The sequence below is a fragment of the Myotis myotis genome, unplaced genomic scaffold (assembly GCF_014108235.1).
Source record: "Myotis myotis isolate mMyoMyo1 unplaced genomic scaffold, mMyoMyo1.p scaffold_m19_p_8, whole genome shotgun sequence".
Taxonomy (NCBI): domain Eukaryota; kingdom Metazoa; phylum Chordata; class Mammalia; order Chiroptera; family Vespertilionidae; genus Myotis; species Myotis myotis.
Window position 1 is genome coordinate 15,646,885 of NW_023416390.1, and position 18,967 is coordinate 15,665,851.

An 18,967-nucleotide genomic window follows, 5' to 3' on the forward strand; every position below is an offset into this window, starting at 1 on the left:
TGAGTTTTTTTTCTTTTATTCTCTGCCTATTAATTGATTAATGAGCTTTCTCCAATCTCCATTTGTCTTTTATTGGAAGAAAACTTTCTATTTTTATTAAATGGTTACCATGGAAAGTGTAGCATATTTACTTGTCTATTGAAAAGCAGAACTAAATAGAACCCCAATGCTTCAGCTCCAATCACTCTCTGCCTTATTATATGTTGTATACAGCCGTGAAACCATCTCCACAGTCAAATAGATCTATCCTTCACCCTCCAAAAGTTTGCTAGTGCCTCTTTGTAATTTTCCCCTTCCTTATTGTTAGGTCCTTGCCGAAAGGAGCCAGGCCAAGAGACGTTGTGAGAGTTTAAGAAATGTTATTACATTCTCTCACAGTGGACTGAGACCGGTGTGCCAGTGTCAGCCCTGTGGGGGTGGTTAGGTTCTCTTCTATAGGGTAGAAGTACGCAATATAGGGTCAGGGGGAATGCATGAGTCAGTCAAGGGAAGAGAGTGCAGAGGGTGGTCAAGCAAAGGGGAATTCATCTTATCTTGCTTCTGCAGGTGCCAGCCATCTGCTCCAAGCTATGGGAAGAGGCTTATAACAATACTAGAGGCCCGGTGCATGAATTCGTGCACCAATGGGGTCCCTTGGCCTGGCCTGGGAATTGGGCCGAAACCAGCTCTTTGACATCTCCAGAGGGGTCCCAAATTGTGAGAGGCGCAGGCAGGCCGATGGACCCTACCAGTGCATGATAGGGGTTGGGGAGGTATGTGGGAGGTTGGCCAGCCTGGGAGGGACCACGGGAGGGCTCCAGGGTGTGTCCGGCCCATCTCACTTAGTCCCAATCGGCCAGACCCCAGCAGCAACCTAACATGCCAGTCAAAGTGTCTGCCCCCTGGTGGTTAGTGCACGTCATAGCAACTGGTCAACCAGTTGACTGTCTGCCCCCTGGTGGTTAGCGCACATCATAGCGAGCGGTTGAGTGGCCTTAGCATATCATTAGCTTATTATGCTTTGATTGGTTGAACGGATGACCAGATGACCAGACACTTAGCATATTTGGCTTTTATTATATAGGATATAAACTGAGTGGCCAGATTATTATGACCACCTGACTTTTGTAGGCAAATTAGCTATAATTTCACACTGAAGTTGCTAGAGGGCCAGATAATTATAAATGTCTGAATAGCACAACATACCAAAGTATCGTTGCTGATCAAGTTCATCCTATCATGTTGATGCCGTATCCCAATGGAGATGGCTTCTTCCAACAAGACAATGCGCCATGCCTCGGTGCTCGTATTGTGCAGGAGTGGTTTCAAGAAGATGAGGGAGACTTTACCTTGCTTAGGTGGCCCCCACAATTACCAGATCTCAATCCAATTGAGCATTTGTGGGACGAAGTTAAAAGAGCCATCAGGCAGCTGGTTCCACAACCATCAAATCTCACAAAACTGGACAGTGCTTTTCATCAGGCATGGTGTCAAATTCCTTGCATCACCTTTCAACATCTTATGGAGTCAATGCAAGAAGAATCGCCACAGTATTGAAGGCAAAAGATGGCCCAAGGAAGTACTGATGGGCTGGTCATAATAATCTGGCCGGTCATAGTAATCTGGCCACTCAGAGTATTTTAGAAAACATGTCCAAGCAGGAGAGATTAAGGGTAGTTCATCGTAACACTTACTTACTCTTTCCCCATCCACAGGCAACCACTGATATGCTTTCTGTCACATAAATTAATTTGAATTTTTAAAAAATTTTATATAAATTAAAACATACTCTTTTGGGGGGGGCAGCTTTTTAAAGTCAGCATAATTATTGTATATATCAATAGTTCTCTGTCTTTTATTGCTTAGTAGTAGTCCAGTGAATTAGATGTATCAGTTTGTTTATCCATTTGATGCAGGCATTCCTGAGTCAGGGACAAGAGGGTCCAAGATCCACTGTGGGTTCTTGACCTTACACAAGAAGGAGTTCAAATGTGAGCCAGCATATGGTTTAAAGTGAAAGTGAGTTTATTAGTGAAGCAGTGAGACAAAGAATAGGCTACTCCATAGAAAGAGCAGCCTCCCTTAAGCAGAATTTACTTCCTTTATTGAGGTTCATTTAATTGGGAATTCAGTAAGGGGGAGGAATATTCAGGATTTTCCTGGGAAAGGAGTAGAGATTTCTCAGAGGAGCTGTGTAGGCCTTTTTGTGTCTGGATAGAGGCTTTCCATTTCCATCATGGTGGCATGGGGTGTGTTGTTTACCACACTGATGTATTATAGTGAAGCAAGGGGGTTACCTTTAGGTGAAATGAGTAGCCATGTGGGGATCCAGCTGCTCTCTGCCTGTTATAAGCCATATTTCTGGAGGGTATGTGGTCTTACTTCTTGACAGTTCCTGTAGCTTTTATGGTTTGTGTTTATTCTGCCACTTATTCACCTGTTGATGGACATTTGTGTTGTTTTAAATTTGAGGCCATTAGATTGTTATAAAGTTCTTTTCTACTCAATGTTTATAAAAAATTTTGCCAAGCCCTAGCCAGTTTGGCTCAGTGGATAGAGCCTGTGGACTGAAGGGTCCTGGGTTTGATTCCAGTCAAGGGCACATGCCTGGGTTGCGGGCTCGATCCCCGGGCGGAAGGGGGGGCGCGGGGGGAGGCGGGGGGAGGAGGGGGGAGCAGTGTGTGCAGGAGACAGCCGATCAATGATTCTCTCTCATCACTGATGTTTCTATCTCTCCTCCCTTCCTCTCTGAAATCAATAAAAAACATATTTTTTAAAAAAATAGCCAAAATGTTTTTCTAGTACTGTTAGGGTTTCATATTTTTACATTTAAATCTTAATCTACCTTGATTTTATTTGGGGAATAAAATATGCTAATTAAGATGGGCCTAATTAAATTTTTCTGAGAAGTGTATTATGATAATATTATATATTTTATTATATATACTAGAGGCCTGGTGCACGACATTCGTGCACTGGGGAACAGAGGGGGGGTGATCCTCAGCCCAGCCTGCATCCTCTCATAGTCTGAGACCCCTCACTCCTTACCACCCGCCTGCAGCAGAGGCGGGAGAGGCTCCTGCCACTGCCACTGCACTCACCAGCTGTGAGCCCAGCTTCTGGCTGAGCGGTGCTCCCCCTGTGGGAGTGCACTGACCACCAGGGGGCATCTCCTGAGTTAAGCATCTGCCCCCTGGTGGTCAGTGTGCATCATAGCGACCGGTCGCTGTTCGGTTGATTTGCATATTTAGGTTTTATTATATAGGAATATAGTATCCTTTGCACTAATTTGATGTGTGATCTTTTTATATATTAAATGTTTATACATATTTGAATTTTTTATAGTTCCATATTGTATACCATTGAACTCTTATCTATTCCTAAATTAGTACTACATTGGTTAAATATATCGTTGTAAACAGATTATTATCTGGCAATTTATACTCTTTACACTCTTGTTTAAATCTTTCTTAATTACTTTCAAATTTTTATTCATCCATCCAGTTAAATTTTAGAACAGTATTATTGATGTATAAGAGATAAATCCCTTTGAAATTTTGGTTGGAATTTATGATGTTGTTATTTATAATAAGAAATATATATTTAGCCTTTATGCCAAGAGCTTCTAAAACCCTTAGAATTTCCTAAGTGATGAGTGATGTTAAGGGAACATTTGGAATGCAACTAAGGCTTGGGGTTGGTTTCCAGGAGAACCAATCATGTGATTAGAGGGTGGGAACTTTCTGTCTTTTAGAAGAGTTTGAGTAGAGGAGTGGAAGGAGAGAAAAAGCAAGGAGAGTAGGAGGATACCTCATCTCAATTGATGAGAAGTGATTGGAGGCCTGATCTATGGGATTTCTGATGAATTGAAAGTTGCCATGAAGCTGATGTCCAGAGTATTCTAGCTCCCTGGCAAAAGGATGAACTCCAGCATAACATACCAGTATATGCTGATTGTGATATAGGAATTTTTAGAGGTGAAATAGGCAGGTTTAGGAAATTTTAAAAATTAAGGGTCCAAGGAAAAAACACAGGGCTACAGAGCAGAGGTTATATTTCCATAAGACAAGGGAGCTGGGAGAAGGTATATTTCCATAACAAAAGGGAATCAGGTGCAGTTACATTTCCATAAGGCAAGGAAGAGGCAACAGCTATATTTCCATAAAAAGATCTATATTTACAAAATAAAGGAGGCAGAAAGCCCAGAGGGAATGGGAGAACAAGGAGGGAGGAGGGCCTCACACGTCCTCCCAAGTGATGCTTGACCTTTGAGCTCAGGAGTTGCTATAGTGACCAAATCAAAGGGAGTATTGACCAATCAGAGGGGATATCAGGACACAAGAACTGCAGCCTTTATAAAGAGGAAAAAGAGGAAAAAAAGGAACTTGGTGGGACTCTTTCCCCCTCCCTGAGTGGCAGTCTGTGCTGTGAGATTCTTTCCTCTTCCCCTTCCCCACGTGGGAGTCTGTACTTCTTCTTCCATAAGTTTCCACCTTTGCTATACCATCTTCCATCTGTGGATTCATTCTTTGACTCCGATGGACAAAGAATCCGGGGAACCATCCTGCCCAGGGGAACACTGTGTGTTCCAGTGCAAAAATCCCGTATCAAATGTAGAAAGTTTCTCTTCTTCATGTGACTGCCAACTCAGTTACATAAATAGTATTGTAGCACATGATGTGATTGAATTTTAACATATTTAGTTTGCCACTTATCAACTAAAATATTCAAGCATATTGATTAGATGACAAGATATCACTGACATTCAAAACCACTGTGTACAGAGGCAGTTGCTCCTCAGCAGGCCATACAAGGGTACTGAGAGTAGAAATAGTGAAGTGCAACATGTACTTTGATCAGGAAGTAGAGAGGCTATGAAACTGATTCACGGGGCACCTGTCCTGATCTGGGTGTGTATAGTTAAAACTTTTTACTGCAACCCAAAGTAAAAAATACATTTTATTCATGTTAGGCAAAATGCTTCTGGGTATTAAAGTGACAGAGCCATCTTAGGAAGCAAACCAGTTCACCCAGGGAGAGATGAAGGGAATATTCCTTTTATTTTTTTTCCTGTTAACCATTTGCTTTTTTCTTTTACTCTTTATTGTTGAAAGTATTACATAGGTTGCCCTCCTCCCTTTTTTAAAATATATTTTTATTGATTTTAAAGAGGGAGAAAGAAGTAGAAACATCAGTAATGAGAGAGAATCATTGATTGGCTGCCTCCTGCACTCCCTCTACAGGGTATCAAGCCCACAACCCAGGCATGTGCCCTGACCAGGAATCGAACTGTGACCTCCTGGTTCATAGGTCGACACTCAACCACTGAACCTCACCAGATGGGCTGAAGGGAATAGTCTGGCATGGATAAGTGGGCCCATGACTTGTTTACTGCTTTGGATTATACAGCTTTAACAATCACGGGACACTTGGTTGATGGAATTCTTGAGTTGTCGGCCTCTTTTTTCCATTTCTCAGCTAAAAATGAAATTTGTCCCAAGGACTTAGGATTCATGACAAAGATGTGAAGTGAAACAAAAGTTTCACCAACCAGACAAATCCTTACTTAATTTGTTGTGTCTGATGGTTTTTATTTTAGTTAACTTTTTAATAGCAGTCAAAACCTTTTGAATTAATCTCTTGGACCAATAATAAATTATAACCTTCAATTTAAAAAATATGGGTTTGGGAAGTTTAGGAAAATTTCTCTGAATCTAAGTGGCTGTGTTTTTCCTTAAGCTCTTCATGTGTGGGTAGCACCATTTGCTAGTTGATAGCACTTTTGTATTATCTAACTTAGGAAGAAATTATACTTGGCAGTTAAGTTTAGATTTAAGATTGCATATTTGATCCCAGGAGTTCTAAATTTGTTATTTATTGTCTGTAATTTTTCTCAGGACCATGTGTTCCTCAAGGCAAGGAAGTTAAATTTACTTTCTTACCTTCATATCCCCTAAGATGATGTATTATGCTGAGTAATTGCTAAAAACTGTTTTGTAGCACAATTAAAGTAATGACTAAGTAATGAATATGTCATGTGTTTAAATTGAATAATAGAACTCCAGAACCTTGAAATCTCAAGATTTTAAAAATTAGTTTGGCTATCTTACATAAATTGAGTTTTCAAAATGATTTTATTTTCCTCATAGTATAACTTTTGTGTGTTTTTTGTACTTTGCAGTTTCCATGTGTTTTTATATCATATTATCACAATTGAAATTAAAATAGCCCAATTAAGCACACATTCCTGTTTCTATCGAGCTAAAAGTCAAACCCGATAGCTCAGTTTAATAAGAGAGACATCATGATCTGAGCCTCATCTGTGTCTATAGATTCTCCTCATTGTCTACCACCCAAATTACTAGCTATATCAATTCCCTGTGATTTTCCCTAATTCGTGATATTTTAAAAACTCCATACCTTTGTAGGCATCCACCCTCCTGCCCAATCCTCAACTTTGCTTGAATAATTTCTACCTCTCTCCATGTCTCTACTTCACGGCAGTGTCTAGCAAAAGTGGAATGATACCAGTCTGGAGGATAGTAGAGTAACCAGTAAATTAAGTGAATGAATAAATGAACAAATGAGAAAAGAAGAGCTAAAAGGCATGTGCCACCCTTTGGAATGTATGCCTACCAATGTAATGATCTTTCTGCCATGAACAGGGTCTCTCTTGTGATACCTCCATGCCAAAGGTCCCGCTATGCCACCTACTTTGATGTTGCTGTTCTTCGCTGCCTACTCCAGCCCCACTGGTCTGAGGAAGGCACTCAGTGGTCTCTGATGTATTATCTACAAAGGCTGAGACACATGTTGGAAGAGAAGCCAGAAAAGCTCCCAGAGCCAGATATTCCCCTCCTGCCCAGACCCAGGAGCAGCTCAATGGTGGCAGCAGCCCCCTCACTGGTGAACACCCACAAAACCCAAGTAAGGGAGACTTGGTTCACTGTCATTTGAATCAATAACTGTGGTTATAACAGATTCTCTTTTTCTTCTGTGTATCCAGTGCCTACTTATTCCAGTGCTGAATATTTGGCTGGTGGTTACTGTGATGCTACTAACCTTTCTCTTCCATCTTTTACTGTTGGACCCCTTGGCTGGTCTTTAGCATTTAATTTCCCATTCAAAGAAGTGCTATCTGAATTTCCTTTTCCCACACTAATCTAGAGTAAGCCTCCGTTGATCCAAAATAATGGAAAATTGGGTCTTAGATAATCAAAGCACTACTTAATAGAGACTTCACACATATAATATGTTGGTTACCAATATTATAAAATGCGTGATGCGAGAGTTTTACTTATGATTTAACTTCTTTTCCACATTTCAAAAGTATCTAGTGCTTCAGCGTCATCATTAGGAATATTGTTTTTTGATATATAGTCTTGTTATTTATTATAGACTAGAGGCCTGATGCACGAATTCGTGCACAGTGGGGTCCCTCGGCCTGGCCTGCGGAGATCCAGCAGAAACCAGCTCTCCAACATCCCCCAAGGGGTCCTGGATTGCGAGAGAGTGGTTCTCGGGTGATGCACCCTAGAGTCAGGCTCCCTTCTCTCTGGTTCCGGGTGCATCACCCAAAAACAGCAGCTGCCAAGTCACTGCTTGGCAGCTCCTGCATTGAGTGTCTGCCCTCTGGTGGTCAGTGCACGTCATAGCTACTGGTCAGAAGGTCCAACAGTCAGACAGTCGCTTAGGTTTTTATATAAATATAGATGATTGGAGTAGTAAACTGAATGTATTGTTGGGATGACATCCCCTGAAAATCACTTTTTGATAAATTAATGTCCTTATATCAGCTTGAACACTTACTCTGCCCCTCTTTCTCATCCACATCATGTATTGAATACATAAAGAAAAATGTGATTAGCGGAGTGTCCCAGTTATTTGGGTTTACTTAAATGTGAATTGGCTGTGTCTGAAAAATATCTGCATGTTCTGAAAATAAGCATAAGCAATACAATATCACGGAGAAAAGGAAATAGATTCTGTTTTAGTAGTAGCTGATTATGCACAAAGTAAATACCTCTTTTGGTGAATCATTGAATAGAAAGCCACTTTTTTTAATAAGAAGAGAAAAAGATACCTATGCCATCCTTATTTTCTTAGCTTTTCTGGAGCTTCATAGTCTCACTGGGGAAAACTCCAAACAGAAGTTATAATTAATATGAAATATATCTCCTCAGTAGCAGGATTTCGATTCTGAAAGTCTGGATACAAGTTAAATATTTCATAGATATCAACACAGTAGGCATATTTCTACTAAAAATATATCTCAGTAAGAAAGTATCCTATATAATAAAACCTTAATATGTAAATCAACCAAGCAGTGGAACGACCAGTCGCTATGACGCACACTGACCACCGGGGGCAGACGCTCAATGCAGGAGCTGCCCCCTGGTGGTCAGTGCGCTCCCACATGGGGAGCACCACTCAGCTAGAAGCCAAGCTTATGGCTGGCGAGTGCAGCGGTGGTGATGGGAGCCTCTCCTGCCTCTGCTGCAGGTTAATGGTAAGGAGCGAGGGGTCCCGGACTGCGAGAGCCCCAGACTGTGAGAGGGCACAAGCTGGGCTGAGGGACCCTCCCCCCACCAGTGCACGATTTTCGTGCACTGGGACTCTAGTTTAGATATAAAGCCCTAAGTCGTTAGTCATAACCTTTGTTATCTATTAAGGATCTCACCATGAAGTGTAATGAAGATGAAAAATCTCTCAGTCCTGAGGCCTTTTCCAAGGTGTCCTTGACCAATCTGCGTAGGTCTGCAGTCCCAGACCTTTCTTCTGACCTTGGCATGAACATTTTTAAGAAGGTGAGTAGAGCCACTTACCCTTTTGATATTTTGGCAATAAAATAAATCATTAGGGCACGAGGTGCTTCTGATCATGCTGCTGTATGGGTGGGGTGGGAAAGGACCCCGGGGAACGAAAGTCATCTCCCAGTTTAATCAGTTAACTGCCATGCATCCAAAATGGAAACCATCCTCACACGCCACAATATTTTGAATTTAATTTAAAAACTTATCTGACTCTGGAGTTGAATAAAGGATGTCATCTTCTTCTTCTTGCAAGGTGCTTGGTTCAATTACTTCTTTATCTGATGACATTTATGGGGATTGAATTTTATTTGCACAATATAATACATTACAATGATAAATTCAGTAATAGAATAATGATAATTTTCAATTCTACAGAAATATCAAAAGCGATCACGAAATAAAAATAAACAGTCAACACAAAAAGCCCCCAAAACACTAAATTTTGTTAATGCTCCAAAGACGAAATCTGTAAATAAATAAAGAATACACACCATGTTTACCATTTTAGGTGTGAAATTCATGATAACACAAACAAATTTCAAGTGTTGCAGTGTTTATCTCTCGTGCATCTGAGTGGCAGCTGTATATATCGATGTTGGAATTTCTTCCATATGCACTGGAATATTTACGAATTTAAGTTACCATGATTTTCTTTACAAACCCAGAGATGTCACTGACAAGTCTAATTTTAAAATTTGGTGACCAGAGTTGATAAGCGAGGTTTGCGGCTATACGAGTAGATGCGTGTGGCGTGTGGGGAAGGTCCACCGCTTGTGTCTATAGATGCTTATGGCAAATAAAGGGTTAACACTGGCTTGGAGCATGACCTCTGTGTGCACGCTGATGTGGCTGGTCCAGGGACCACACTTTGAGAAAAACTTTTCTAATCAACCCAGCAAAAACCCCACGGAACATGCTCCCTTTTTTCATTCCTTTCCCTCTTTAAAACACATGTGAACATTTCTCCCATCTCTATCCCATGATATTCGGTGACTCTCTGGATCTCCTCTTCCTGCAACATTTACTACATTTTATGGCAGGTCATGGAGCCTTTTGGGGAGCAAACTGGAAGCTCTCCTTTGCCCTGTGCCTAACCCTTCCCCTCTCACCCTCGTAGTTCAAGAGTCGCAAAGAAGACCGGGAGAGGAAAGGCTCCATCCCCTTGCACCACACGGGGAAGAGGAGGCCGCGGAGAATGGGCGTGCCCTTCCTGCTCCACGAGGACCACCTGGATGTGTCCCCCACCCGCAGCACCTTCTCCTTCGGAAGCTTCTCTGCGCTGGGAGAAGACCGGCGAGGCATTGAGAAAGGCGGCTGGCAGACCACCATTCTAGGTGACCGCAGGACCTCCCAAAGTAGGGCCAAGCTTGAGTAACCCATTTAGGAATCTGGATCTAGGTCTGGGGCAAATGTGGATCTTCCTGGAACAGATTAGTCAAGAAATTTGGGCCCAAATGTGAGTACCCTGTACAAAATAATGCTGTGTCTCCACAGCCAAAGAAGTGTAGATAATTGAATTAATTATTCAAGAATCTTCTGTAATGAGACAGGTAATGGCCCCATTTCTTAAATATTCTAGACATGGAAACATGGCCTTAGAGGGGTCTGTGCATTAGTTTTCCTTGTGAATCCAAAGACAGACTTTAATGTGACTGCTAAAAAGGAAAGAGTTAAGAAAAGAAACATTTTTCTTTCTGGCTGGCATATTAAGAAGGCCAGCTTAAAGTTAAGAGCTGACAGCTAGCTGGGGCCCAGCAGATGGTGTCTGACATTTGGCTTAGATCGGGCCTGACCTTATCACAGGCAGCTTCGTCAATCATCTTGACTCTGTCCGTTCCCAAGGCAAGTTCAAGTCCTGCTATTTGACTGTGCCTTACGCGCTTCCTAATACCCCCTCACTCTCACTGCTGTCCTTTCAAAAGACAAAATCCCAGCAGAGTGTCTTGCAGTTTGGAAAACCCTCTTGTGATATTCTTGTCCATCTCAGGGAAGTTTACCCGGCGGGGCAGTTCCGATGCAGCCACGGAGATGGAGAGCTTGAGCGCCAAGCACTCCCACTCTCATCACACCCTGGTGAGTGACCTGCCGGACCACTCCAACAGCCACGGAGAGAACACCTTCAAGGAAGGTGGGTCGGAGGCTGCGCCCACAGGCGGGAGTTCAGGTTCCTTTTCCTGCTTCCTGTTTTTACTCCATGTTCCATTTCATTGTACTCTGTGGCTCCTTGTGCTTTCTGAAAATGTGCATTCATGTAGAATATTGCTTGGTAATTTACTTGTGAGCCATTCTCAAAATGTCCTTAGTGGGAAGGGCTACTGGACAGCACACTAGGACCCCATATGTCTCAGAAGGAAAGCAAGGCCAGGCCATTCATCTTTGTTTCCAACGATCATGGACCCACAAGGCTAGATGAGACTTGGAGGAGAGTTAGATACGGGACTTCATTCCCCTCTATGATGTCCCTCTGAAGGGTTTGGCACCTTCAGCAGCAGGGAAGTCACTGCCTTCCCAAGTCACCAGTCCCTTTTTCAGACAGCTTCCACTTCAGATAAATGCATTATGTGCTTTATATGAGCAAACGTGTCTGTGAGTGAAATTCGAGATGGGTTCTTATTCTGTGCTCTCAAACTATGAGTGTAAATTAATCCCTCTTTTCCCTAGATTGCACTTCAAGTATTTGATGACATCTATTTTTTTAAAAAAAATATATTTGTATTGACTTCAGAGAGGAAGGGGGAGGTAGCGAGAGATAGAAATATTAATGATGAGAGAAAATCATTGATTGGCTGCCTCTTGCATGCCCCCTACTGGGTATCAAGCCTGCAACCCTGGCATATGTCCTTGACTGGAATCGATCCTATCCGACGCTCTATCCACTGAGCCAACCCGGCTAGGGCTGATGATATCTATTAGTGACCATCACAGATTTATGTCCCATTTCTCTAAAGAAAAGGAGAAAAAATAATCCTCGTTTGTTGTTGCTCAAATATACTAGATAAAACCAAATATTTAAACAGCCACAAAGTAGGGAAATACTCCAAGTAAACTTGTTTAACTATAGTAATAGGGTCCATCATCTAATAGTGGGTAAAATCCACCTTCTATCTAGACAAAAGTTAAATTCTAGCCCGGGTTTTAAGAAAGCTAGCTGGAACTCACATTTTTCTATAACCTTCATTATTTATCAGCTACTCATGACATAGCCTTAACACCTGCAGCATTCTGTGGGAGTTGAGAATAGCTCTTTGACTATAAGTGAAACATCTGTAAAAGCTACAGCTGTGATTGTGGTCATATTTCAGATAATAGTGTATGTGTCTAATGTGATGTCCCAGATTAATATGGAGAAAACTAAGACATTGCTTTCCTTTTATTAGTGAGATCCCAGATCTCCACGATCACAGTTGCAACCTTCAATACCACATTGGCGTCATTCAACGTAGGCTACGCAGACTTCTTCAATGAGCACATGAGGAAGCTCTGCAACCAGGTGCCTATCCCAGAGATAACGCACGAGCCCCTGGCCTGTGCGAACCTGCCGCGAAGCCTCACGGACTCCTGTATAAACTACAGCTACTTGGAGGACACAGAGCATATTGATGGGACCAATAACTTTGTTCACAAAAATGGCATGCTCGACCTTTCTGTAAGGACCAAGGGTTTTTCTTACTGAAGCTTGAAAGATACTGATTCTTTGGTTCAGTTTTTACTATGTTGTGTAAAGTGGGCATAGGAAGTCTTAGAAATGTTGAACCTTCAAATGAAAAAAAATCCATATGGAAAACTTCATAAATGTGTTAACCCTCTTAGCTACACCTTCCCCCTTTATTTTCAAGAATTACTTTACATTTGACCTCCTCTCAGAATATTTCTAACCCAAAAGCATTAGTGAATCCTGAATACACATATATAAATATGCATAAATGTGAGTGTGTTTGCTAAGTCCCTTTTTTCCAGAACGAGAGTAAGAAATTCTCAGTTTCTTTTCTTATAAAAACAACATGACTATAAACCTCCTGTGTAGCAGGGGAAAATGAACAGAAGTCCAATAAAATATTTAAACTTGCAGTCTCAAGGATGCCTGTCTTGATTATAGTTATTAGCACAATGGGAGGGTTGTTATATTTTACAATTATATTTCACAAAACTTTTTATTTCACGTTAGGGAACTGGATCAGCAAATAATTTAAAACATTAAAATAAGAAAAGACATAATTTAAAAAGGCAAACATTTTGTATTTAAAATTGAAATGTAAATAATGATACAATTGTGAATGTGCAAATGTTCCTCTATTATGTGCATAAGGAAGTCATTTTTTCTTTATCCATTATTGGTGGAGAGTGAAAGGCAGAGAATTAAAATACGTTGATTTAAAAAGCAATTGAACAAGTTTCCTTTTGGACAAATGCTCTTCCATTAATTCATTATACTTCACTGTCCCCATTAACTGTCTATATCATGGCAAGTTTGGGAATATATGCATTTTTAATTCATTGAGTGTTTTGTACTCTATATTAAGCACATAAACAAGGTCCCAAACCAACTTAGAAATATCTGAAAATTATCTGAATTAATTATACCCAAATGCATAGAACATCCTAAAAGAAACTGATTAAACAGAATAACTGAATCTATATAGGAAGAGATAATCCAAGTAATTTAATCAGCCTCTGTTTATTTTTGTCTTTCCCCAGGTGGTTCTGAAGGCTGTTTATCTTGTCCTTAACCATGACATCAGTTCTCGAATCTGTGATGTGGCACTAAACATTGTTGAATGCTTGCTTCAACTTGGTGTGGTGCCCTGTATAGAAAAGAACAGAAAGAAGAGTGAAAATAAGGAAAATGAGACTGTGGAAAAAAGACCAAGTGAGGGAACTTTCCAGTTCAAAGGAGCATCTGGAAGTTCCTGTGGATTTGGGGGCCCTTCAGTTAGTGGAGCTGGAGATGGTGGAGGAGAAGAAGGAGGAGGTGGAGATGGAGGAGGTGGAGGAGGCGATGGAGGAGGAGGTGGAGGAGGTGGAGGTGGCCCTTATGAGAAGAATGATAAGAACCAAGATAAGGTATGACTGAACTACCTTCTGTGTCCTAAGGAATGTTTCCCCTCACTACTTTCCAGTGTGTGTTTCTCAGCAATTTGTTGATTCAGAACAACAGCTAATACCTAGAGCAAGAGACTGTTAAATCTAGAAAGCTCTTCATTAGGTCTTCAGCAGGCATCAGTGGAAAGAGATAAAACTGTGTTCTAAATTCAAGAACCATTGCCATCCAAGCAATGTTAGACCTAATTTCCTGGTCATGTTATTTCTGCAAAAGAACATCTCAGATACACTATCTGGCCATAATTTCAGTCTGCCACCAAGGAAGGCCTCTTTCTCAAGACTCTCAGGGTCTGACCTAGTTGAGCATTGTTCTAGTCTCCTCAGGCTACCATAATATCATAGATTAGGTGGCTTAAGCCTAATTAAGAAATTTACTTTTCACAGTTCTGGAGATTGGGAAGTCCAAGGTCAAGGTGCAAGCAAGGTGTTACATTCTGAAGCCTCTTCTCTTGGTTTGTGGATGACCACCCTCTTGCTGTGTGCTCACATGTCCTATATTTAATGCGTGCGCATTAAAAATAATATTTTTCTCCACCTCTTTCCAGTCCCACTGGGTATGTGTTTAATGTGCATTTGTCATCTGTGTTTCTTCATCTATTATTTCATCTATTATTTATTTCTATCTTCCCAATATTCTTGGACTGTAATCCAAATATTCCTTCCCCAATATTCTTGGGTTCCTGAACCTTTTCTTCAGGATTTTCTTCTCCTGATATATATAATATTTTACAATTCTAATAATATGTTCTGGTACTTAAGGTTTTCAGCTTCTTAGCTCCTCATACATCACTGATGACTATCCAAGAATTCTCAGAATTTACTTTAGGTAAAAATTATCTAAAGGATGGTACAGCTCACAAGGGATTTTATCTTGGACCCTAAAACCTAAGGGATCATTCATTCAGTCAGCAGTTATGTAAGAATTAGCAACCAAATACAATCTGTAAGGACCAAATTTATAAACACAGCAAACAGATTCTTAATAAAGTTCCATTGTTTAACCTATCAATTTAGGCTGGTCACTAAAAGAGATAATAGATGGTGGTGTGTCCATTACAATATTCCAGGGGGAAAAAGAAAGAAATAAATAAAAGTTAAAAGAGACAAAAATTTTCATAAGCTTTTAATCTGTAAAATGTAGATATTTCATCTAAATTGATGAGGGTTTTGCTATATATCCTAAGAATCTCTGAGGTTCATTAATAGTATTTTTGTTTTTAGTTCTGATTTTTACCCAATTAATATTTTCAACTAATTTTTTTTTTTAAATCCTCACCTGAGGATATTTTCCACTGAAAGAGTGAAAAAGAGAGGGAAAGACAGAGATAAATATCAGTGTGAGAGAAACTTATCAATTGTTTGCCTCCTGCATGAACCCTGACCAGGGCCTGGGCTGGGGAGGAGCCTGAAACCCAGGTACATGCCCTTGACCAGAATCAAACCAGGACCCTTCAGTCCACAGGCTGACATTCTATCCACTGAGCCAAACAAGCTTCAATTTCTTATTGAAGACCTGCAGTTCTCTGTCTTATTTAAAATCTAGATATTATACTAGATACTTGATAATATAAGTGTTATTTTGATTAGTATGGAAATTTTTAAAGTCAGATTAAGTGATTTCAAAAACAGACACCAAGATATAAGTGTTTTATACTTAGTTCTGCAAAATAGTATTCTTTGTAGTACAAAGAATTTATAAAATTTATAAAATAAAATATGACTGTAGGTCAAGTTCATTGGTCTTGTGCGTCACACAGGTCTGTTCTTTCCCAAACCCATCTGTTACTTTCAATGACATCAGAGGGTTTATCTAATTTTGCAGCCTGGTAAATACCAGAAACAAGGGGAATTTATTATATTCAGAAAGGAAGATCTAATTTCTATCTCTCTGTTGGTCACTGACTCATATTGAGAGCTTGAAATGTTATTTAATATCTGTCCTGATCTTTGCCTGTAGCTGGATCCATCTCTCTGAATGTCACCTGTGAGAGAAACCTAAATCCCAAGGAAATAGGAAAGTCGAAACAAATACAAACTTAAATAGATATTTACAAAGAGCTTTTGGAGCTAGGGTTTTATTTTAAAGGAACATATAGTAATTCCAAAATGTGTCTTAACTAATCTTCTAAACCAGCCTTTACCCAAGGTGACCTTTTCTGAGGCACCAGCTGTGCAGTGTGTGTACTACATAAAGGCTCTCGGCTAAAGGGGTCAGTCAGTAAGGACTGAAATCCAGTCCAAGCTTTGCTCATTGAGCTACTCACCCAAAGCCTTCATCCACTAAGAGGGCTCACTTTTCCCTGATTCATCCACGCAGAGGAGAGTCTTCTAATTTGCACCAAGTTGCCCCAAAGGATAGCAGTACTCTAGAAATAGCAATTAGCATTTGTTTTGCTATTATTCTGTGCCTTACATGTTTTGATCATTTAATTCTCACAACTCTATGAGAGAGGTATTATTATGATTCCCATCCAGGTTGTAGGTACAAAGTAATTACATAGATGGCCCAAGGTTATGGACCTAAGATTTGAATCCAAACTGAAACATTTCTGAATTGGTATATATAAATATAAGAATGAATGAATGAATGAATGAATGAATGAATGAATAGATAGATAGAGATCTACTGGTAAGTTTGAGTCTTTCATTTGCAACCATCTAAGCTGCAGAGTTCTCAGTAAACAGACTCAGACATGGAGGTATGTGTGCAGGAAGTTTCCTGAGGTGTCTTCTCAGAATCAGTATCTGTGAGGTGTAAAGGAAGCAGGATGGGGCAGAGAGAGAAGTTGAACTGCAATGTAGTTATAATAGAGGCCTCAGCCAATTAACACACATGAAGCTTTGGAGCTGGGGTGGCTCCTCAAAGTAGACCCCAGGTGAAGTAAAGGATCCCACCTTTATATTCCCCACCCTCTTTATTTCCTTGACTATCCATTGAAAGCAGATTGCTTCCAGGAAGAGCCATAACCTTGGGTGAATCTTCTCTCTTTAACTAGGGGCAGTGCCTGGAGAGGAGTTCAGCTCAGTGAATGAATGCTTCAGTCCTAAAAGGGGCATCTCTGGGGTCCAGCCCCATACGCTACATCAGCCTATAGATTAGGAACAACTACATAACATGAGGGGAGGAGAAAGTCTACCACATTATGGCACATGATGCTAGGTAACCTTCTATCCCTTTCATACCCTACACATCTGGGTATGTGTATGGCTCCAAAGTTTATGTATACACTTGATTATATGACTGTGGAAGAGCCCATCACTTGTCTACTAATTTATTCTGCACAGTCAACCAATGAAGTAGGAATGGAAGCTATTAGGATCTTCAGTTCACAGGACAGAAAACTAAAGCACATAGAGATGAGTTCATTTATCTAGCATGATATGCAGTTAAGGAACAGGAGATGGAATCTCAAATCCATGGTGTATGTGCTGACAGCAGACTGTAGCCAGAAGGACTCAGGAAGATTGAAGCCTCCCGAAGGTAATGGCACTCACTCCCACACTGGAGTCTGCATCATTCCTTAGCAACGGCATCCTTATGCTTCTTTGGAAATATTTCAAGGAAATTCATTTTTCTGGAAGCTATGTTTTCCATTGGCAAGAAGGATTAAATGGGGTAAAAGAAAGGATGGTAGTTCTCATGATTCATGCAGGAAGGCTTCCTCTTTAGCTGCAAAGGACAAATCAAACACTTACAAATTTCTTTATATTCTCACTTTATATTCTAACAATGTAGTGAAAGTATAAAATTAGAAAAATTCTTTAAAAATCTTAGAAATTGTCATGTGATTTCTAGTTCCAGTCTTTGATCAGTGCCAGAAATTTAGCAATAATTCTTGCTTGGTGGTACGATCAGGCAATAATTCTTGCCTGCTGATGAGGGTAGCTTCTGGGAAAATCTATTTGCCTTCATCACTGATAGTCCACACTGCCTCTCTCTAGCAATTTTCCTAATAGTCTGTCAAGGATACAAAAGCATATCTTTGAATAAATAAGTCTCCAGCTGGCCGGTGTGGCTCAGTGATTGAGCTTAGATCCATGAACCAGGAGGTCATGGTTCAATTCCCTGTCAGGGCATATGCCTGGATTTCAGGCTTGATCCTCAGTAGGGGGTGTGCAGGAGGCAGCCGATCAATGATTCTCTCTCATCGTTGATATTTCTATCTCTCCCTCTCCCTTCCTTACTCTGAAATCAATAAAAACATATTTTTAAAAAGAAGTTTCCGTTCATATCCTTTAGTACTAGAGGGTATGCAAAATGCATAGATATTTTTCTTTTAAATCAATCATGATCTAGATTTTAGAAAAATTAGCTTGCTTGCTGAACCCTTGACAATGTTATTTTGCAAATTGCAGGTGCTCACTATAAAACAAATTAACTTGGCTTAATCATAAAATCTTGGTAGCAAAAGGACCTTAGTGATTAAGTAAACATACTTCTCTTTCTTTCTTGTCCATGGGGACTAGGATGAAATTATACCTGTAAGCAACCATAGGCTTGCTTTAACCATGCTCATCAAGATAGTTAAGTCTTTGGGATGTGCCTATGGTTGTGGAGAAGGACACCGAGGGCTCTCTGGAGATCGTCTGAGACACCAGGTATTCCGAGAGAATGTAAGAGAATTAAAGTAGATTCCATTTCTTCTCCCTCATCCCTCCCTCCAACATAAGAATGAGTCCTTTGACAATGAGGGTCAGTGTTCTCTGAAAAACATTGTATTTCATAGGGGTAAATAATGATGTCTTGGGGTGGGAGGATTCCCATAAGATATCTCAAGATATCTAAAACCAGGCCCAGGAAAGTTTAATTGGGAAAACAGTCCTGCCTCCTGTCTGGAGCAGGCCAACTCCCTGTTGGTGAAAGAGTATATAATTGGAATGTGTGCACTCTAGTTTGGAAGAACTTTGCAATGATGAATACATGTAGCAAGCTTCCAATGGTCTGTGACAAATGGCATTTTAATCACACTGGCCTGGGTACTATTTTTATTTAAGAAAAGGAGTCAACGTTTAGGACTGAATTTGTTGTTCTTACATGGATATGGAAAATGGCCCTTATTGAGACAAAAGAGGAC

General features: G+C 40.5%; 1 protein-coding gene across 1 annotated transcript in view; it reads left to right on the plus strand.

Moving 5' to 3' along the window:
• The window catches only part of UNC80 (unc-80 homolog, NALCN channel complex subunit), a 170,622-nt gene that overhangs the window by 23,629 nt on the left and 128,026 nt on the right, over nt 1-18,967 (plus strand). The window contains exons 8-14 of the mRNA XM_036319079.1: nt 6,645-6,906; nt 8,652-8,786; nt 9,910-10,126; nt 10,780-10,920; nt 12,170-12,438; nt 13,488-13,853; nt 18,360-18,506. Coding sequence (XP_036174972.1) covers nt 6,645-6,906; nt 8,652-8,786; nt 9,910-10,126; nt 10,780-10,920; nt 12,170-12,438; nt 13,488-13,853; nt 18,360-18,506 — 1,537 coding nt within the window. The remainder of the gene's footprint in view (nt 1-6,644; nt 6,907-8,651; nt 8,787-9,909; nt 10,127-10,779; nt 10,921-12,169; nt 12,439-13,487; nt 13,854-18,359; nt 18,507-18,967) is intronic.